Source organism: Rhinopithecus roxellana, chromosome 12, assembly GCF_007565055.1.
Source record: "Rhinopithecus roxellana isolate Shanxi Qingling chromosome 12, ASM756505v1, whole genome shotgun sequence".
NCBI lineage: Eukaryota > Metazoa > Chordata > Mammalia > Primates > Cercopithecidae > Rhinopithecus > Rhinopithecus roxellana.
Genome location: NC_044560.1, coordinates 86,350,156 through 86,373,174, shown reverse-complemented (window position 1 = coordinate 86,373,174; position 23,019 = coordinate 86,350,156). Strand labels below are relative to the sequence as shown.

The 23,019-nt window shown below is 36.7% G+C and overlaps 1 protein-coding gene across 9 annotated transcripts in view; it reads right to left on the bottom strand.

The window, feature by feature from the left end:
- ZMYM4 (zinc finger MYM-type containing 4) overlaps positions 1-23,019 on the bottom strand; it is a 165,569-nt gene that overhangs the window by 36,871 nt on the left and 105,679 nt on the right. For 6 of the 9 annotated variants that reach the window (XM_030912657.1, XM_030912652.1, XM_030912653.1 and 3 more), the window contains 6 exons: positions 22,790-22,960; positions 14,979-15,063; positions 14,467-14,722; positions 4,214-4,388; positions 3,890-4,102; positions 101-251 (listed from right to left, as the gene is read on the bottom strand). In XM_030912657.1, coding sequence (XP_030768517.1) covers positions 101-251; positions 3,890-4,102; positions 4,214-4,388; positions 14,467-14,722; positions 14,979-15,063; positions 22,790-22,960 — 1,051 coding nt within the window. Of the gene's footprint in view, positions 1-100; positions 252-3,889; positions 4,103-4,213; positions 4,389-14,466; positions 14,723-14,978; positions 15,064-22,310; positions 22,387-22,789; positions 22,961-23,019 lie in introns of all 9 variants that reach the window. The other 3 variants (XM_030912659.1, XM_030912660.1, XM_030912658.1) reach the window with 2 other exon arrangements.

Below are 23,019 nucleotides of genomic sequence, written 5' to 3'. Positions count from 1 at the left end.
AATTTGCCTTAAAAATCAACCAAAAAATACACCTTAAAAACAAAGCAATAACCATAATTTTTCAACTAGTACATTTCATAGTTTATGAAACCAATATTACCTGCAGAAGTAACCATTTTAACTCTGTAAGCAGATAAGCAATTAACAGAACAGAAAAGCTCTGTCTTCCCCAAGCTATTGGTATTTTCAATCATTTCTGCTGAGGATCTCAATGATTTGCAAAGCGCACATGGTGTAATTTTGGCTGATTTCTATTAAGAGAATAAAACAACATTCATTTTTACTTAATTCCTAGTAAAAGCGTAATTCTTTGAAATGTTTATACTCAATACTTTTGAAATACTTGAAATCAGTGATTTTCAAACTTTTATGATGTAATCCTCAATAAGAAGTTTCATGGTACACACATACTTCTGAGATTTTGCATTTGTGTATTATGTATGTATGTAATAAAACTGAAAACAGTTTTACAGAGGAATAAATATGATAACATGTAACGCATGTTATTTTTTGATATTTTCCAATCTATTCTATTTCATTAAAAAAGTAAGGTGGCCGGGCGCAGTGGCTCACTCCTGTAATCCCAGCACTTTGGGAGGCCGAGGTGGGTGGATCGCCTGAGGTCAGGAGTTCAAGACCAGCCAGGCCAACATGGTGAAACCCCGTCTCTACAAAAATACACACAAAAAAATTATCTGGGAGTGGTGGCAGGTGCCTGTAATCCCAGCTATTCGGGAGGCTGAGGCAGGAGAATCACTTGAACGCAGGAGGCGGAGGTTACAGTGAGCCGAGATCGTGCCACTGCACTCCAGCCTGGGCGACAGAGCAAGATTCTGTCTCAAAAAAAAGAAAAAAAAAATGCTGCTTATAACCTAGTAATTAATTTCAGGGTCTATTAATAGGTCATAACCATAGTTTTAAAAACATTAAATAACAGGAAGTTCATGCTTTTATACTGTATCATCCTATAAATTGAAATAACCCCCCAAAGGTGCTTATAAATATGAATTTAAGGAAATTAGTAAACTTATTAGGCAACTTATTGGTAAACGGTCTACCACTAATAATTTTAAAAATACTCTGTAAGCGTAAAGTGACAGCAAACCTGGGATATCACAGGTGTCCAAATACAAACAACCAGAGTCCGTTATCTTAAGTCTTCACCGAATTAGGGATTCAGCAGCAAAGAATGCTAAGTATTATTAACATATCACACATTCAGGATAATTGATAAAGTATGTCCAGCATCAATTAGGAGATTTTAAGAGCAATCTTCCTTCTTAAAGAATCAATATGTGAAACTTGATATTAAAATAAATACACAGTAAAGTGAACATTTGCCTGAATGCTGGAATGTCTTCTAAATCTCTAAACCCATTTCCCTCTCCTCCCTAATGAGGACTGTAAAAGCAAACCTCATTTGTAAGACCCAGGTCAAGAGCTACCTCTGTGAAGCTTTCACTGATAGTCTCATCTTTCCCTATCAAGTAGAGCTGACTGTGCTCCCTTTGTGGCCCACCGTACCCAGAATACTTCCATCATGGCGTCTCTGTTTACTCATCTATATGTCTGTCTTTCTCAGGAGACAGGCAGCCCCTCAAAACAGAAATTATATCTAATGTTTGTTGAATGAATTATATATAAGGAAGAAAGGAAAGTAGCAGAAATGACCATCTACAATGCCCCAGTTACATACTAGGCATTCTTTCATTCTTACTTTCTATAATCCTAAAAACATCCCAGTGACATAGGTGGTATTATAGTTATTTACAGATAGAAAAACTGGGACTCAGGGAGCTTAGCTGCTTTCCCCAAGGTAAAACTGTATTTGAACATAAGGTCTGGAATTAAATCTACATCTGCCTTACTTCTAAATTCCAGTTCTTTCTCTACCACAGCAGATATAATACATGAGAAATTTAATCGATTTTGGCTAAATTAAAAGTAAAGGATAAATTTAAAATTAAGATGTTTCATCCTATTTCTCCCTCTCTTGTGGACTATGACTCATCTTTCAATGGACTGAATCCAAGTAACTTTTAGTACCTGATACAGTATCAGGAAAAGAACAGTCTTTTGGAAAAAGATAAAACAATGAAGATGTGGGGATATTTTTTTCCTTTGAGAACAAAAGGAAAATTCCAAATTTACTACAAAGTTTAAATTCCAAAATTACTACAAAGTTTTAAGAACAATTAACAAGAAAGTTCCTAATCAACGTTATTAAATTCACCAATTTTGGTAAACTGTATAAAAATTCACTATTCTAAGGAAAAGAATGTTAGCAAATGCACTTACATAAAGAGACATTATAAAATTAAAAATATTAAAAGTACTTACCCCATAAATATATACACCTACTATGGACCCACAAAAATTAAAAATTAAAACTATATATATATAATATATATATAGCATTTACTATTCCTTTACGTTTATCCATTTTAAAACTAATATTTGATCAAAATTCACTAACAAATCGAATACACACAAAACTACATAAAAGACATTTGTTACACAGAGTTCATCCAGTTCATCCCATGCACACCTCATCAATTCACAAATATATAATTCACATCTATTTTTTCCTATTTCATAAAGATAAGAAAAATCCTTTACTGTAACAATTAATGATATAATTTTGATTTTCTGGTTTTCAATTTTAATTCTGTGAATCAGATTTCAAGAATACATATGCAACTTGAACCTTTCCTTATCAAATAAGAAGTATATACACAAATCTCACATGCTGGAAAGAAAAAAAATGACAGGATTTGTTACCTATGAGAAACACACTATATTTCTTCGTGTTTGTTTGTTTTTTTAACTTTCAAAATATTGTTAAAGAATACAAATCACTTTTGAAATAAAAAATCCATATTGGCCAGGCCTGGTGGCTCACACCTGTAATCCCAGCACAGGGATTGGGAGGCTGAGGCGGGTAGATCACTTGAGGTCAGGAATTCGATACCAGCCTGGCCAATATAGTGAAACCTCATCTCTACTAAAATTACAAAAAAATTAGCCAGGCCTGGTGGTGGGCGCCTATAATCCTAGCTACTTGGGAGGCTGAGGCAGGAGAATTGCTTGAACCAGGGAGGCAGAGGTTGCAGTGAGCAGAGATCACACCACTGCACTCCAGGCTGGGAGACAGAGTGAGGCTCCATCTCCCAAAAAAAAAAAAAAAAAAAAAAAAAAAAAAAAAAAGCCATACTCTAAAAACATGTATTTCAAATGCATAAACATGTACAAACAAATGCATGAACAAAACTGCTGCTTACAGAACTCTATATGAATATTTAATGCACATTTATTCAACAAATACTATTTATGTATAAAGAATACCATACCAGTTAAGCAAATAGTAAATTCTCTCTCTCTCTCTACACACACACACACACACACATCTTTTTTTTTTTTGAGATGGAGTTTCGCTCTTGTTGCCCAGGCTGGAGTGCAACGGCGCGATCTTGGCTCACTGCAACCTCCACCTCCCGAGTTCAAGAGATTCTCCTGCCTCAGCCTCCCGAGTAGCTGGTATTACAGGGATGTGCCACCACACCTGGCTAATTTTTGTATTTTTAGTAGAGATGGGGTCTCTCCATGTTGGTCAGGCTGGTCTTGAACTCCCAACCCCGGGTGATCTGCCCGCCTCAGCCTCCCAAAGTGCTGGGATTACAGGTGTGAGCCACCGTGCCTGGCCAATATGGCTTTTTTATTTCAAAAGTGATTTGTATTCTTTAACAATATTTTGAAAGTTAAAAAAACTTTTTTAACGGCCGGCCAGTAAACCCAATATTGTAAAACAACATTTTCATAAATAATTTCGACTAAAAATACAGACTACCTGAAATGAGCAAAGACATCAAGAGTAAACATGGTCATGTACCTGCTTATATGCTGTGATACACGATGAACTACAAAACTTCTTAGACTGTCCCTCTATCTGAAGCATGTGGCATTGTCCTGACCCACTGTAACAGTAACCCCCACAGTTCTCACAACAGTTCATGGTGAGGTTGTTAGCAGAACGAAACTTAGAGAAGCAGGCATCACTGCAAAGTTTATGGACCACATTCTGGTAATTAACTTCATGTCGAATCTAGAAATTAAAAAACAGCAACACAAAAACAAGGAGCAGAGACCATCAAAAGCTGTTCTTTAAGCACGAACAATTAGACTCCTGCCCCAATCAAGGAAAATGGTAACTTACAACAGCATTCTTCTGACACATGCTGCATTTGGTTGAAATACTATTTGTATTTATAGTAACAATTGGTTTTTTTTTCAGTTCATATGTTGACAAACATGACTGACTGCAAAAATCTTTACTAGTGGTAGTATTTTCAAACTGGGCACTGATCACATCCTTTGGATTTAAAATGTCTCTAAAAATAAGAAAAAAAAAATAACATAAGCCATAGTGTAATTCATTTGTTTTTCCTTTCTGTGAGCTAAAATAACTAAATAAAACAGAGGCAATTATACTGTAGGGAAATAACACTGGAATTTAAGTTTAAAAACTTGAATTTTCTGAGAGACACTTAAAAATTGCTTTGATCCTTAAATTCTTTTCTATGAAGTGGAATACAGCACCTACTTCATAGAACTGTTATGAGAATAGTATGTTTCAAAGACTAAAAGGAAAACATCAAATGATTAGCATTCATTATCTCTACAGGAGGGATTATAAGAGATTTTTATTTTCTTTTCTAGAATTATCTAGATTTTCAAAATATTCTTTAAAAAATACTCTATTACACTTGTCAAAAATTAGTATCTTTTAAAAGTAAACTTATATTTTACACTACACAGTGCATATTCTAGCACAGCTATGTAACATTACCATATCTAAATAATTTAATTTCTAAGCATTAGTAACAAAGGCAATGAAGATTAAAACCCTAATCATTAAGGTTCCTTATCACTCCAACCCTAATCCCACCAAACCACTCATTTTATAGTAGTTTACCAGATAGTTCAAGTGAAAACCATATTAAAAACCAATTTTTCAAACTGGTGAAATTTTCTAATCAATGTCTCTCTCCCATGAGTATACATCCACATAATAGTTAATAAACTGTTTTATACTCATGCTTGTATCTTAAAGAGATTACACTAATAGGGTACTTTTAAAGAAAAGATTACAGGCATACCTTGTTTTATTGTGCTTCACAGATACTGCACTTTTTAACAAATACAAGGCTTGCAGCAACCCTGCCTTACACAAGTCTATCAGTGCCATTTTTCAACAGCATTTGCCCACTTCATGTCTCTGCATTATATTTTGGTAATTCTCCCAGTATTTCAAATGTTTTTGTTATTATTATAATGTTTTTCTGTGATCAGTGAACACTGATGTTACTACTGTAATTGTTTTGGGGAGTAACCATGAACCATGGCAATGTAAGATAGCAAACTTAATTGAAAAATGTGTGTGTTCTGACTGCTCCATTGACCAGCCACTTCTGTATGTCCCCTACTCCTCAGGCCTCCCTATTCCCTGAGGCACAACAATATTGAAGGCAGGCCAATGAATAACCTCACAATGGCCTCTAAGTGTTCAACAAAAGGAATAGTCCCACATTTCTCACTATAAATCAAAAGCTAGAAATGATTGTGCTTAGTGAGGAAGGCATGTGGAAAGCTAGACCTCTTGTGCCAAACACTTAACCACATGGTAAATGCAAAGGAAAAGTTCTTGAAAGACTAAGAAGGTTACTCCAGTGAACGACATGAATGATAAGAAAGTGCTTGGCCGGGCGTGGTGGCTCACGCCTCTAATACCAACAATCTGGGAGGCCGAGGCGGGCACATCAACTGGGATCAGGAGTTGGAGACCAGCTTGGCCAATATGGCGAAACCACATCTCTACTAAAAAATGCAAAAATTAGGCAGGGCTCAGTGGCTCATACCTGTAATCCCAGCACTTTGGGAGGCCAAGGTGGGTGGGTCACGAGGCCAAGAGATCGAGACCATCCTGGCCAACACGGTGAAACCCCATCTCTATTAAACATACAAAAATTAACTAGGTGTGGTGGCGCGTGACTGTAGTCCCAACTACTCGGGAGGCTTAGGCAGGAGAATTGCTTGAACCCTGGAGGCGGAGGCTGCAGTGACCTGAGATTGCGCCACTGCACTCAAGCCTGGGTAACAGAGAGACACTCCGTCTCAAAACAGTAACAATGAAAAAAAGAAAGTGCAACAGTCTTACTGCTGATGTGGAGAAAAGTTACAGTGCTCTAGATAGATCAAACCAGCTACAACATTTCCTTAAGCCAAAGCCTAATCCAGAGCAAGGCCCTATGGCTCTCTTGAATTCTAGGAAGACTGAGGTAAAGAAGCTGCAGAAGTTTAGAGCTAGCAGAGGTTAGCTCATACGGTTTAACAAAAGAAGCTAGCTCTGGAACATCAAAATACAAGGTGAAACAGCAAGTGCTGATGAAGAAGCTGTAGCAAGTTATCAAGAATATCTAGCTAAGACAACCTATGATGGTGGCTACACTAAATAAGATTTTCAATGTAGAAGAAACAGTCTTCTATTGAAAAACGATGCCATCTAGGATTTTCATAGCCAGAGAGAAGTCAATGCCTGGCTTCAAAGGACAGGCTGACTCTCTTGTTAGGGGCTAACGTAGCTGGTGACTTCAAGTAGAAGCCAACGCTCATTTACCTTTCAAAAATCCTAGGACACTTAAAATATTCCTTTCAAAATATTACTGCTCATTGACAATACATCTAGCCACTGTGGAGTTCTGATGGAAATGTATAAGAGGTTAATGTTATTTTCATACCTGCTTACCCAGTATCTATTCTGCAGCCCGTGGATCAAGGAGTAATTTCAATTTTTGCAACTCATTATTTAAGAAATACATTTCCTAAGGCTACAGCTGCCATAGATGGTGATTCCTATAATGGATCTGGCCAAAGAAAATGAAAAAGCTTCTGGAAAGGATTCACCATTCCAGATGACATTAAGAACATTCATGATTTATGAGAGGAAATCCAAATATCATCATTAATAGGAGCTTGGAAGTAGGTAACTTCAATCCTCACAGATGACTCTGAGGAGTTTGAGACTTCTGTGGAGGAAATAATTACAAATGTGGGAGAAACAGTAAGAGAACTAGAGTGCAGCCTGAAGATGCGACTGAATTGCTGCAATCTCATGATAAAACTTGAACAGATGAGGAGTTGCTTCCAATGGATCAGCAAGGAAAGTAATTTCTTGTCATGGAATTTACTCCTGGTGCAGATGCTGTGAACTTTGGTTAAACGACACCAAAGGATTTAAAGTATTACATAAACTTAGTTGATAAAGCAATGGTAGAGTCTGAGAATACTGATTCCAATTTGGAAAGTTCTTCTCTGGGTAAAATGCTATCAAACATTATTGCATGCCACAGAGAAATTTTTTGTGAAAGGAAGAGTCAACTGATGTGACAAACTTCATTGTTACCTTAAGAAATTGCCACAGCCACCAAAACCTTCAGCAACCATCACCCTGAATTAATCAGCAGCCATCAACATTGAAACAAGACTGTCCACTAGTATTAAGATTATGACTCACTGAAGGCTCACATGATTGTTAGCACTTGTTAGCAATACAGTCTTTTTAATTTAAAAATGTACATTGGTTTTTAAAGACTTAATGCTATTGCACACTTAACAGACTACAGTATAAACACAACTTTGATATGAACTGGGAAGCCAAAAAATTAGTATCACTCACTTTATTGAGATAATTGCTTTATTGAGCTATTTGCTTTATTGAGGTGGTCTGGAACCAAACCCTGAAAATCTCTAAAGTTGGCTGTACAAATATCTCTGCTTCAGTAAAATAGTAGATATAATGGGAAATCATTAGGAACACCTAATATTGTACTATAATACATAACTCCATACCTTGCCATCTTTCATATTTAGCAGCTCTAGACTCCTTTGCTTTTTGCATTTCCTGTTATTTTCAAAATTAGGTTTTACTGTATTTCATAGAGGGGTATTTAGTGAGAAGTTACATTGAGCCAGACATTAATGAAACGGTGAGTCAAAATATGGTCCCCATATGGGCCGGGCGCAGTGGCTCACACCTGTAATCCCAGCACTTTGGGAGGAGGAGGCGGGTGGATCACTTGAGGTCAGGAATTTGAGACTACCCTGGCCAACACGGCAAAACCCTGTCTCTACTATAAATACAAAAATTAGCCAGGCGTGGTGGCATGCGCCTGTAGTACCAGCTACTTGGGCGGCTGAGGCAAGAGAATCGCTTGAACCTGGGAGGTGGAAGTTGCAGTGAGCTCAGATTGCCCCACTGCCCTCCAGCCCGGGCAATGAGGCAAGACTCTATCTCAAAAAAGAGATATATATACTTAAGGAGCTCAGAGTTACTGTGACAAATAGACAAATATTTTATAAAATACTGTAACAGAAGCATTCTTAAAATAGTATAGGCCAGGTGCAGTGGCTCACGCCTGTAATCCCAGCACTTTGGGAGGCCGAGGCAGGCGGATCACCTGAGGTCAAGAGATCAAGACCATCCTGGCTAATACGGTGAAACCCCGTCTCTACTAAAAATACAAAAAAGTTAGCTGGGCATGGTGGTGTGTGCCTGTAGTCCCAGCTACTCAAGAGGCTGAGGCAGGAGAACAGCTTCAACCTGGAAGGCAGAGGTTGCAGTGAGCCAAGATCGCGCCACTGCACTCCAGCATGACGACAAAGCGAGACTCCATCTCAAAAAAAAAAAAAAAAAGTATAAATAATTTTTGGAGAAGACAGGAGTAATGTGCCATAAAAATATAAATGAAGAAACAATTATTTCAGACTACATGTAATGTGAAAGGCAACCCAAAGGGTGGTATTTTAGCTGGACCTTAAATAGGTGTTTTCTAGAAGGTTAAGGAGATAAGAATTGGCAACAGCATGGATCAAGGAAATGGAAGTATAAAATTAGGTATTTTTCACTGCTCTCACTATGCTTAGAGTCCAATGAGATTACATCTTATTGTGGTAGTGGATTGTATCTTATGACAGAATGAGAAGAAACAATCTCATTCCAGTTAGTGAAAATTCAGAAATGGTACAGACAATCTGCATGCTACTTCTTTGAATATCATTATACCAAGAATCTGATCTAACAGTATTAACAAAATTATCCTCCAAATTACCTCTTTTCTGAAGAATATAATTTTTTTTTTTTTTAAAGATAGGGTCCTGCTCCATCACCTAGGCTGAAGAGCAGGAGTGTGATCATAGCTCACTGCAGCCTCAAACTCCTGGACTCAAGAAATCCTCTCGCCTCATCCTCCCAAGCAGCTGGGCTTACAGGCATGTGGCACCACAGCTGGTTAATTTTTTAACTTTTTGTAGAGATGAGGTTTCATTGTGTTGCCCAGGCTGGTCTCGAAATCCTGGGCTCATGCAATCTTCCCACGTTGGCTTCCTAAAGTGCTGGGATTACAGGGATGAGCCACTGCTCTCAGCCAAGACAGATTTTTTAAGCCAAATTATTAGGTCCCTATTATTAAGGAAACCTAAAAATTAAATGGCAACCAAAATGTTTTCAGAGTTTAAGTTAAATTCAAGAGGCTAAGAGATATGACTACCAAAAATTAAGAAAAATAAAATTTATTCTGAATAGCTAATGAGCTTCTTCTAACCTAAGTGCTACTGCTATATTTCTATTGGTCTACAACAATAGCAGTAGTTATTAAGAGAGGAAATTTTTTCCATCTCTCCCTATTCAAATCAAATTGAAATCCTTCTTATGGGGAATGATTTCCAAATGAAACCTGTTTGACTATATAGACTATGTAGAGAAACAATGCACATGCCAAAATTAACCAGCTAGGTGACACAAGCAAATCTTTTAGCTTCTTTGAATTTAGCTTCCTTCTATTTTTGGCACATCCAACTCATCAGTTTTACAATCAGATAAATCAGAGTATACCAAACTGTTGTAAATCACCGTGTAAATAAGAGGGGATAAAAAGGAAGGAAAGGTAGTGTTGAACAGGAGATGAAAGAGTAGTTCAGGAAGTAAAATGAAATATAAGGAAAAACAAGGTTGACAATGGTTGAAGACTGAAGCAAAAAGAAAGTAAGTATTAGGTAAAATGAAAAGCATGAGAAAAGTAAGAAAGAAAATGAAGAAGAAAAGAAAAGGCTAAGGAGATAAGTAAGGAGTACCTGAAAGAACAGAAAGGGGTGAATGAAAAAGAGTAAGGAATTAAAAAAGGGTAAAAGAATAAGTGAATAAAAAGGTAGAACTGTAAAGAGTCAAGGGATGACAGGTTGAAGAAATGGAGAATTTGGATAATGGATAAACTAAACATGAGAAGAGAACATAATCTTAAAGAGCAATTGAATTACGTAAGATCAAGACATAGATAAAATGACACATAGGTAGAAATGACCTGTCTCTATATAAAGCTTAGGCAAACACCAGAGACCAGAGGCCAAAGAAACTTGATAAATCTAGATGAAAAGAGTAATATGTATGGACAAGAATAATAATTTTTTTAAATGAGAAAGAGGGCATATTTTAAAACTTATATGAGTTTTCCATAGCCATTTTGAAAATAACTGATAAATCTTTGAAAAAAAAAAAACTATGACTTTTTTTTAAACTTTTTTGAGACAGAGAAGTATGACTGACATTTTAGGGGCTGGGTCACTATACTGCCCAGGTTGAGTCTCAGACTCCTGGGCTCAAGCAATCCTCCCACCTCAGCCTCCTGAGTAGGTGGGACTACAAGTGCATGCCACCATGCCCAGCCTATGGTGATGATTATAAAAGGATAAATATCGCTGAAATTTTAAAGACTGTTGATCCCTAGAGTTTAAAGGACCATGAAGTTATTATATAAAATGATTTCATGACAAAATAAGAAACAAAAAACCCTATAAAAATTAAAATCTTAGAACTGATTTAAATCTTAGAATCCCATGATGAGTGCCGGGCATGGTGCGGTGGCTCACGCCTGTAATCCCAGCACTTTGGGAGGCCGAGGCGGGCGGATCATCTCAGGTCGGGAGTTTGAGACCAGCCTGACCAACATGGAGAAACCCCATCTCTACTAAAAATACAAAAAAATTAGCTGGGCGTAGTGGTGCATGCCTGTAATCCCAGCTACTTGGGAGGCTGAGGCAAGAGAATCGCTTGAACCCTGGAGGTGGAGGTTGCAGTGGGCCAACATTGTGCCACTGCACTCCAGTCTGGGCAACAAGAGCAAAACTCCATCTCAAAAAAAAAAAAAGAAAAAAAGAATCCCATGATGAATATACTGGAATACAGAAATTAGAGACAGGAGATATACCTAAGCACTCATTTTTAAAAGTATATTTTACAATTCAAGCAGTATAAAGTCTATTTTTACTAAATAATTTTACTACATAAGTTATAACTATAAAGTAGTTAAGTATAGCTTTTTTAAAAGTTAGGATCATTGGGCCAGGTGCGGTGGCTCACACCTGTAATCCCAGCACTTTGGGAGACCAAGGCAGGCGGATCACGAGGTCAGGAGATCGAGACCATCCTGGCTAACACGGTGAAACCCCGTCTCTACTAAAAATACAAAAAATTAGCAGTGTATGGTGGCGGGCGCCTGTAGTCCCAGCTACTTGGGAGGCTGAGGCAAGAGAATGGCATGAACCCGGGAGGCAGAGCTTGCAGTGAGCCGAGACTGCGCCACTGCACTCCAGGCTGGGCAACAGAGCGGCGAGACTCCGTCTCAAAAAAAAAAAAAAAGTTACGATCATTAATTCTCCCATTCAACAAATACTTATTAAGCATTTACTGTACTGGGTATACTAAAGTAGATACACAAAGTTCCTACCCTTGTGGAGGTTTGTGTGTGTGTGTGTGTGTGTGCAGAGATACATATTTATTTATACTGATATAAATTATATGTATTTACTATGTGTACAACATAATTTTTTCTTTTTTTTTTCTGAGATAGCGTCTCACTCTGTCGCCCAGGCTGGAGTGCAGTGGTGCACTCTTGGCTCACTGCAACCTCTACCTCCCAGGGTCAAGTGATTCTTGTGCCTCAGCCATCTGAGTAGCTGGGATTACAGGCATGTGCCACCAAGCCCAGCTAATTTTTTTTTTTTTTTTTGAGACGGACTCTCGCTCTGTCGCCCAGGCTGGAGTGCAGTGGCCGGATCTCAGCTCACTGCAAGCTCCGCCTCCTGGGTTTACGCCATTCTCCTGCCTCAGCCTCCCGAGTAGCTGAGACTACAGGCGCCCGCCACCACGCCCGGCTAGTTTTTTTTTTTGTATTTTTTGTATTTTTTAGTAGAGACGGGGTTTCACCGGGTTAGCCAGGATGGTCTCGATCTCCTGACCTCGTGATCCACCCGTCTCGGCCTCCCAAAGTGCTGGGATTACAGGCTTGAGCCACCGTGCCCGGCCAGCCCAGCTAATTTTTATATTTTTACCAGAGACGGAGGTTTCACCATGTTGGCCATGCTGGTCTTGAACTCCTGGCCTCTAGTGATCCACCTGCCTTAGCCTCCCAAAGTGCTGGGATTACAGGTGTAAGCCACCACACCCGGCCATGACATCATATTTTGAGGAACAGGCTGAGTATCCCTAATCCAGAAATCCAAAATGCTCCCAGTATCTGTAACTTTTTTAGCGCCAACATGATATTTAAAGGAAATGCTCATTGGAGCATTTCAAATTTCAGATTTTCAGATTAGAAATGCTCCATCAGTTAGTAGATATAATGCAAATATCCCAAAACCTTTTTAAAGATCCGAAATCTGAAACACCTCTGGTCCCAAGCATTTCAGGTAAGAGACACTCAACCTGTGTGTGTATGTGTGTATGTGTGTATGTGTGTCTGTGTGTCTATACACACACACTGCGATCCCTAAATCTAGCTAATTAATATTTGCATTCCCTCAGTTACTGTTTTTGTGGTGAGAACATTTTATATCCATTCTCACCATTTTTCAAGAATACAATTATCATTAACTGTAGTCACCATATTGTACAACAGACCTTCAATTCTTTATAACTAAAAAATTTCATATCCTTCAACCAAAATTCCCTGGCACCTTCCCCAACTACTTCCTCATGGTTTATGTTCTAATGAAACAAATTTAAAAAATAATAATCAAAATCTATCACTCAAAATAGCCCTGGGATAATAATTATTCTAACAATGACAACATAACTCAAAGATATATTTTTTAAATTCCCTTTTATAAATTCCTTCACAAAAGGCATTGAAAGTCACAAAAGCACCAATCTTATTTAATCAAATTTCATTTTTGAACAAAAATTGATATAAAATATCTTAATCTACACTTTAATCAATATACATGGGTTCTAAATGGCTTTTAGCCACACGTGAACAGTAAATAAGCACTCAGGAGATAAAAATTGATAGCACAGAAGCTATTCAAAAGAATGTGTAATTAACTTAAAAGTCCCAAAACAAAAAGTTGCAGAAGTTTCTATTGTTCTTTTAAATAGTGGCAATTTTACAATAAAAATAGAAATTCCAAAGAAAACTGAAGTCCAATCTACATTTGCATACATAAGTTACAATATATATTTAAGCTGCCTCAAATATAACCAAAATTTACTCTTTCAGTCATTTCAAAAAAATGAAGCATAAACGATGTGCATATAACTAACTTCCAGAAAAACTTCTAACCACATTTAAATTTCTTTTAAACATCTCTTAACTGAACTAGAAGGAGGAGTATCTTTTTTTCCTCTCCAGGCAGACAAAGTGCAGCATCTGTGTGAGGAACTATAAACACTACTGCCTAAAGTAATAAATGAATCATGGTTTGAGTAGCCTGATTATAGAGTGTTTCAGAACAAGAGCATTATTCCTCTTTTTCTGACTTAAACTGTTTCTAACAATCACAAAATTAGTCAAAGTTATTTTGTATTCCTCAAATATATCAGGACGACCTTATTACAGTCATAAGGTCATATCCCTTTTTGTTATTAAACACTCCAATGGACACAATGAGGTAGTTCAGAGATATTGAGAAAATAAAAATATACACACTGGAAGCCATTTAAGGATAAGAAGAAAAGTATTAAATAAATTCAAATTACATAATAGGAAATATAACTTTAAATATTTGTTGGATTTAAATATCTATTGCCTATAGTTATAAGATAAAATACTGCTGTAATACAATATCCCTAAATGTGCACTTTTTGTTATATTAGGCACTTCAACTAACAAGGATGGGAGAGCTGGTTTCAAAAACAATACATAAAAGTAACATTATTGAAAGCTAAAAAACAAGTTGAGCACCTAGCACCTGGAAGACTGAAAAGCAACAACTGAAAGCAGACAGAAAATAATGTATTTCTCAAAAAAAAAAAAAAAAAAGGAGTAAATGTGGAATATCAAACGTAATACATGGGCTAAGAACAAAGTATGCTGAGAGAAAGGAAAGAAACAAAAAAGATAATTTAGAATTCTGCTATACTTTGAGCAACTTGAACAAGTTTTCTTGGTGAGAGGAGGCGGTGGGCGGGCAGGTGGAACTGTATATCCAGTGAGGCACAGTGTGGAGCAGAATAGCTGAGTAGACCCTTTCCTCTGATAAGCAGTTTGCCCCTTCTGGAGGATTTTTTTACAACCAGAACAGGAAACTCGAACAGCTGTGGCTGGAACTGAAGGAAGCATTTTATTCATGCCAGATGACGCCAGTGAGGGCTGAAAGCCAGTAGTCAACTGTGGAGCTTAAAAAAAAAAAAAAAAAAAAAAAAAAAAAAAAAATTGAAAGAAAAAAATGTTTTACTTTTTACCATGAATTTTAAGTAGACATTCTTTCTCTTCTAGAGCTAGTCTTGAAACCCAATAGTAATTATGCAATATACAATTTAAAGGCATCCTAAGTGGGTAGAGAGCTGCCTAGTTTATTAATACAAGCAGAATTTCTTCTCAATCATATTGGTCAGAATATACACAATCCATTTATTCAGGTCTGTTTCTTACCAAGAGGGCTGCCACTGACTGAAAACACAGCACTAATTTTCAGTTCCCCCTCTTGAGTTTTTTGCTGTTGGCCATGACTATACTCCTTTAAAGAAGAAAAAAATAAATAAATACATAGAGAAAAGAAGAAATACCTAAAGACATCCAGACATTCAAGACATTTTACTACCACTATAAAGAGGTGGAAAATGTTTAAAACATTAATAAGAAATAATAAAATACAAAACAGCAAGCAAACTATAATTAAATATGGGTATAATATGTATATGCTAGGAGTGTAAGAGGGAAAAAATGAAAGTAGTCTGTGACACTACTAAGTATTTATAAATTATTTTTGAAAAATCTTCTTTAATTTTATTAAAGTATTATAAGTTACTGTTTATTATAAAAGTAATACACAATCATTATAGAAAATTTAGATAAATAAAAATAAGAAAAAAAATCCAATCATATTTTAATCATCTCAAAACAACCACTGTTATTCTTTGGGTATATTTCTTTCCAGTCTTTTCCCCACCTCAATACAGAGGTTTTATTTCTTAATAAGTTGTAATTATACTAAATATACCACTCATAAACTGATTTTTTGCTCATTTGAATCATTTGAACTTTTGTGTATTAGTATGTTACTCCAAAATAACTTATAATGGCTAAATATACCAGTGTTTCCAAAACTGAAGTCCAAGAATCCCTGAGGTCTATGTAGTCTGAAAATTCTAAAAGAATGCTGTTTAAATTTTGTTTTTATTTCAATGATTTTTATGTGCACATACACATATTTTAAGTCATGGGTAACCACCATATAACTGAGTTCTACTACAACTTTTCAGTGCTGTTTGCTTTTTACAATTACAGGATTGCATTCTAAAATCATTACATAATAGATTTAACTTTTATTTTAATATATTGTTTATCATATTGAAACATGCAAAAACTCTGCAAGACCACTTATTCTTGGAATTCTGGATTATCTCAGATATATTTCCTTTTTTGTGGTGGGGAGGTGTCGGCACATTACTCAAGTTTGAGACATACAAATATATATTATTCAAGAAACATAACACATTACACAGAGATGTGACTAGGATGAGGTGAGTGAGGCACATGCCTCAGGTACAAAATTAAGGGGGCACCAAAAACCTCAGTAATCAAGATAATATTTTAACACAGTATTTTTAAAAATCAAATTTATGCAAGGTCCATGATGAGCAAAATATCAAAATTTTAAAGAAATACCAAATCAATATTACTGATTTTTTTCCTTCTGCCTCAGGCTCCAATGGCCCCACATGGCACTGAGATTATATAACCACAATACAATGTTGGTCCACTTAATGTTTCCCCATATTCAGTACAATGAGCAATGCCACGATGAATATCTTTGTGAATATTCATACTCCCGTATTTAGGATTATCTCCCAAGGAAAGAATTCCTAAAGTGGAACTACTAGGTAAACAGGTACATAGTAAAGGTTCTTGATACATAATGACAGATTGTTTTCCTCCCCCAAAAATGTTCTTAATTATATTTACTCCAGTAATTTATGAAAAAACATCATTTAAAAGTATTTTCCCAGTTTGTTTCAATTTGCAGCTATTTTTAAATGTTCATTTACAAAAAGTACATTATAATGGAACAGTATTAACTCTCAGTAGCATTTGTTATCAACATTTCCTCAATGTGTATTTTTAGTTAAAATTTTATATATTTATTTCCATTTTTATGTCAAAAATATCTGACAGTCTTTACCTTTGTGATTTCTTCTATCTCTTACAAAGTTTTATTTCCACATTAAAAGAATAAGAAAATAGTTTCATTTTTATAATAATACAGTTCTTTAATCCAGGGGTCAGCATACTTCATCTGTAAGGGGCCAGATAGCAAATACTTTTGACTTTGCAGGCCATATGGTCTCTGTCCCAACTACTCAACTCTCCTCTGACGGAGTAAAAGCACCCAGATAATATGTAAATGAATGAATGTGGCAATGTTCAAATAAAACTTTATTTATAAAAGCAGTGGGTGGAAAAACAAAAAAATGGGGGGGGGGGCTGGATTTGGCCCACCACTAATAATTTGCCAACCCCTGCTTTATTCCATTTGGAATTTACTCATTTTGATGTATAATGAACTTTTTTTTTCTTTTTTTCGAGACAGAGTTTCGCTCTGTTACCTAGGCTAGCTCAACCTCGGCTCACTGCAACCTCTCCTCCCGGGTTCAAGTGATTCTCCTGCCTCAGCCTCACAAGTAGCTGAGATTACAGGCACCTGCCACCACGCCCAGCTAATTTTTGTATTTTTAGTAGAGACGGAGTTTCACCATGTTGGCCAGGCTGGTCTTGAACTCCTGACCTCAAGTGATCTACCCACCTCAGTCTCCCAAAGTTCTGGGATTACAGGCGTAAGCCACCATGCCCACCCCTTTTTCTTTCTCTAAACAGTGAATTCCTTTCATTTGCCATTGATAAATATATCAAATTCTTAAAAAATAATGTCTGTTTTTGGGCTATCTCTTCTACATCATTTTCAGTCTGACTAATCTTATCACATCATGCTATCCTAATGAAACTAACTGTAGAATGTTTATGGCCAGGTGTGGTGGCTCACACCTGTAATCCCAGCACTCTGGGAGGCCGAGGTCGGCGGATCACCTGAGGTTAGGAGTCTGAGACCAGCCTGGCCAACACAGTGAAACCCTATTTCTACTAAAATTACAGAAATTAGCGGGACATGGCGCACGCCTGTAATCCCAGTTACTCAGGAGGCTGAGGCAGGAGAATCACTTGAATCCAGGGCTGGGGTAGGGCAGAGGTTGCAGCGAGCCCATATTGCACCATTGCACTCCAGCCTGGGCAACAAGAGTGAAACTCCGTCTTTTTTAAAAAAACAAAAACAGAAAAAGAAAAGAAAGAAATTAGTTGTATGATGTTCATCCATTTAACAGTGTTTGCCGCTCTCAACCTCTCCACCCATTTTTTAGAATATATGTGTAATAAGTGTGTATATGTGCATGCCTATTATTCTTCTACAAAACTTCATAACCTAACTTGATATTTTCATCAGAATTGCATCAAATCTGAATCTCAATTTTTTTTTGAGATGGAGTTTCACTATTGTCCCACAAGCTGGGGTGCAATGGCGTGATCTTAGCTCACTGCAGCCTCCACCTCCCAGGCTTGAGTGAGGCTCCTGCCTCAGCCTCCTGAGTAGCTGTGATTACAGGCGTGCACCACCACGCCCGGCTAATTTTTGTATTTTTTAGTAGAGACAGGGTTTCATCATGTTGGCCAGGCTGGTCTTGAACTCCTGACCTCAAGTGATTCACCTCCCTTGGCCTCCCAAATTGTTAGGATTACAGGCGTGAGCCACCACACCTGGCCTTAAATCTTAATTTAAAAATAACTGACATCTTCATATTTCTTACATTTAAAAAGATGGTTTCTTCATTATTTCAAGTTGTATTTGATGTAAGTACTGGTTGCTGCTGGGAATAGTGTATCTTTTTCATTATATCATCTAACTAGGAAGTTTATAGAAATATTGGTATAATTCAACTATGTACTCCACTAAATTTTCATGAATTCTATTAATTCTTTCATAAATATTCTTAATAGCAAGTGATAATTTTATTTCCCTTTTTCCATTATTTTTTCTTCTAATTTCTTTAACATGGATTGGAGTAAAAATCCAACAAGAGTTAAATAATAATGATGACATCCACAACTTGTATGCTTTTAGTAATATTAACAGAAGGTTTGCATCATTTTACTTGAACTTCAATAACTGTTACTGATCTGAAGTAGTAGTTCCTTATCATGATCAAGAAAAAAATCTACTGTAAGAAATAGTTGAATTACATGAGATGTCTTTTGGCATCTAATAAAGTGACTATTGCAGATACTCCTATTTGACCTGCTGATGAAATATATTACAAGATTTTCTAACATCAACTAATCATAACATTCCTTCATTATATAGTGTATTAAAGAAAATTTCCTTAAATATTTTTATTTTAATCTCAGAAAACTCCAGAAACAACCAATACTCATTGGCATACATTAACGGTCTCCAGTCAGCTCTCTTAGTCTCTGTGATGGCTATTGCAAACTTCTGCTGGATTCCTTTAGCCTTGAGTACATATTATTTATGTAATATAGTAAAATAGTATACATCTTAAGTACTATCTGTATGGTCCACAATGCCTTCAAGGCACAATCATGTTTGGTTTATGTTTGTATCCTCCCATGATCACTAATTTCACAAGTATTTGAAAAATCAATGACTAGCAAATAACTAATAAATATTTTCTGAGAAGTAAACATCTAATTGGTAACCCAAAAGCTTTCAGAAGCAGAAAAACACATGTCAAAACAAAACAAAACAAATCCTATACCAATACCTTTACCTTCTTAGTTTACTACAAATGAAGACCAATACTAATATCCCACGAAAGTATTTTAGAAATGAGTTAAGTTTCTATTGCCAAATTAACTCAACATGGCTAAAACAAAGCCCCAACATTTGAATTATCACATTTTCTTCCCAAAACTGTATGAATCACTATTATGACAATTAGCTCATTTGCTTTCCCATTTTAATTGAGTTCTTTCAATGAGAGACTACACATTAGCTCTCCCTCTATCATTATGAGCAAGAAGAAAAAGAAATCATGATTTTAATGTAGTATTTACTGAATGTACAGATTTTAGAACCTATAGAAAAGGGAAATGAGGAAAATCAAGTCTCTGGCTCTGTTTAAAGTATCGATTTTGAAACCTTCTCTAGGTATTTTAAAAATTAAACAACTTTTATTTACAGAAAGATTAGTACACTAAAAAAATAAATAAATACTTTGATTACGACCCCAGATTGACTCCTTCCTGGCCATGAGGCCTGAATAACTAAATCTCTGTATCTCTCAGCTCTCTGATCTACAAATGTTAACATCCTTTACTCTGGCCATCTTAAATAGGGTTGTTAGGAGAATTAAGCAACGCAGTACATGTAAAAGCATCTGTAACTATAAAAGTACAGAAAACATTATAGAAACATGCAATAGAATTAAAACAAAGAAATGAAACTGAGAGACCCAATGACATCATGCCAGTAATAGAGGCAGGAGGACAGACGATGACTGGCAAATCCAGAATATCATAACTGAAGAAATAACCAAGAGCAAATGGGTAGAGGAAGTTAAATACATATACACACGTCAGCACCTTGTTTATACAGGAAAGTAAAGAAATTAGGACCAAAATGAATTGTGTAAAAAAGAGAATTAGCAAGTGAGCTAAAAGCAAAACTACCTAAATTAAGCACAAAGAAAAGCCAAGGAAGTTTTGAAAAGGTGCCATAAACTAAAGCTATGATTTTATTGAACCACGAAAAAAGTTACTGGTAACTGGATGGTCAAAAGTAAACGCTGACCACAACTGTAAAATCTATCGGTATTTTACGAGAGGCTAATAGTACTTTTTTGAGACTAATAAAATAATACACTAGAGTTCCCTTTTCCAGTACATGGGAAATGAATAAAAGTAATAAGTTATGCAATATTGAAAGGCGATACTCGTCTAAAAGAAAGAGGGAAGGTGGAGAAGGGTGTGGAAAAGACAAGAAAAAGAAAAGAAGGAAAGAATCATGTATCTAGTTTAAAACATGAGAGCTGCTCTGGGGGGATTTCTAGAAGAATTATCAAAGGTCTGATCCTATAGGACTGGTATGGCTGATAACAAAAAGGACTCCTCAGGGAAAACCTAGCTCTATCCACTCACATACTGCAAGTGCCTTATTGTGGGGTCAGGGTAAAGAATGTTTTTGGATCTTATGCCCAGGACCTACTCACATTACTGCTTAACTCTCAAGTCCAATCAATCAGGGAGGGAGTCTTTGGGGAAGTTCTTCTCCATAATCATGATGAAACTTCATATTCATATTCAGTATCTTATAACACATTTTATAATTCTGAATAAGTATATAAAAATCTAAGTGTTTCTATCTGTTCCATCCTATTTATATTCTCTAGCCAATGGAACCTCTGACTGTTTTGAAAACAACAATACTAATAACCTTCTCAGTGTTCTCTACCCCTACTGTATTTGGTTTATTCTTCAAGTGCCTTTTTGTCCCAAGGGAGTGTCACATGGGTCAAGTACAAAAGAAAGAGATGATTTTGGTACCCTGCCAGCATACCCACATTGGGGCAGGAGAAGAGATACAAGATCTGCCCTTCATATAGACATGGTTGTAGTCTTCTGAAGGATATACTGCCACATGAACTTGCCCCAGGTGTTGAGACATCTATTTATCCCTAATTCTGTGCTCACAGAAGTTAGAGACAAGCCTGTGCAACTTACTCTACCAAAAAAAAAAAAAAAAATTATTATTTTTATTGTTTTTTTTTGAGATGGAGTCTCACTCTGTCATCCAGGCTGGAGGGCAGTGGCACAATCTCGACTCGCTGCAATCTCCACCTCCTGGGTTCAAGTGATTCGCCTCCCTCAGCCTCCGAAGTAGCTGGAATTACAGGCACCCACTACCATGCCTGGCTAATTTTCTGTATTTCTAGTAGAGATGAGATTTCACCAGGTTGGTCAGGGTGGTCTGGAACTCCTGACCTCAAGTGATTTGCTGGCTTCAGCCTGCAAAGTGCTGGGGTGACAGGCATGAGCCACCACTTCGGGCTCCTCTACCAAATTTTTTTTTAATTCGCCAGTGTAGTGGTACACGCCTGTGGTCCCAGCTACTTGAGAGGCTGAGCTGGGAGGTTCACTCCAGCCTGGGAGGTTGAGGCTGCAGTGAGCAGCGATTGCACCACTGCATTCCAGCCTGGGCAACAGAGCAAGACCTTGTCTCAAAAAAAAAAAAGAAAAGAAAAGAAAAGGAAAAAAAAGCAAAAAGAAAGAAAGAAAAGAAGAAGAAAGCACTTTCACAGAAGTCTGACAGTCTCAAACCCTCTAATACAAACAGAAAATAGGAAAATATAAGCTTCCCCCAGATTAAATGTCATTTCAGAAAAACAGCCAATTCATACCATCTGTACAAAACACAGATACCCTTAAATAATTGCTGCTATTGCACACTCGTCCCTTGGACCCCTTCTTGCACTTCAAAATGATTGCAGCATCTCATATAACTTTTTCCTTCTATTCCAACAATAGCAACATCATTAACTGCATGGATAGCTTAGCTGACTTCAGGACCTCACAGTTACAAGATCTCTATGATTTTATCTCCAGAGCAACCTTGAAATAGCAGAGTTCTACCTTCACTCTTATTACTCACAGATCTCAAACTTGGAATCACGTATCATTCATCAAAGCCTCCTTTACCTTCTATCCACTAATCCAATGAACTTGTTCTTCAATCAATTAACCCTTCCAAAGATGATCTGTCCATTAACCCCTCCTGAAAAATATTTAAATCCATATATAGCCTGTACTTCATTAGCATTAACTGCAAAAGGCTTACTATCCTACATAAACTTGATTGCATCACAAACCCATAAAAAACTACCATAAACCTTCAACCATATCTGCTGTATACTTCTCAAATCCTTGCACTAAAATGCATTGCAAAAATCACAGTGGTGTTAAGAAACACAGATGATTAAAAGCCTTAATTACTACTCAGGAAAAGTTTCATACAGCTCATTAATGCCTTATATGGTAATTCAAATTGCCTCAACCTTCTTTAAGTTACCTTTCACCCTGTCAACAAACTATTTCACTTCTTAAGCACTTCCTCTCTCAAATGAATAATTCAATGTGTGGAACAAAAAGAAGCGGGGGAAAAAAGGTGAAATGTTTACTTGAGCATTGTCAGGTTCATCTTTAATTTTGTCTAGTAGTCCCTGCTGTGGTGCCATTGCTTTGTCATACTCATCATCCAAAGGTTCTTCTTTAATTCTAATATTTGATGCAAAGGAATTCCCCAGTTCCGAACCAATGGATTCTTTATTGGCAAATGGGTAGCTGGAATCCTAAAACACAATATAAAGGATTAATAAATATTCAGATTTTAAAATGATTCCTCTTCAGG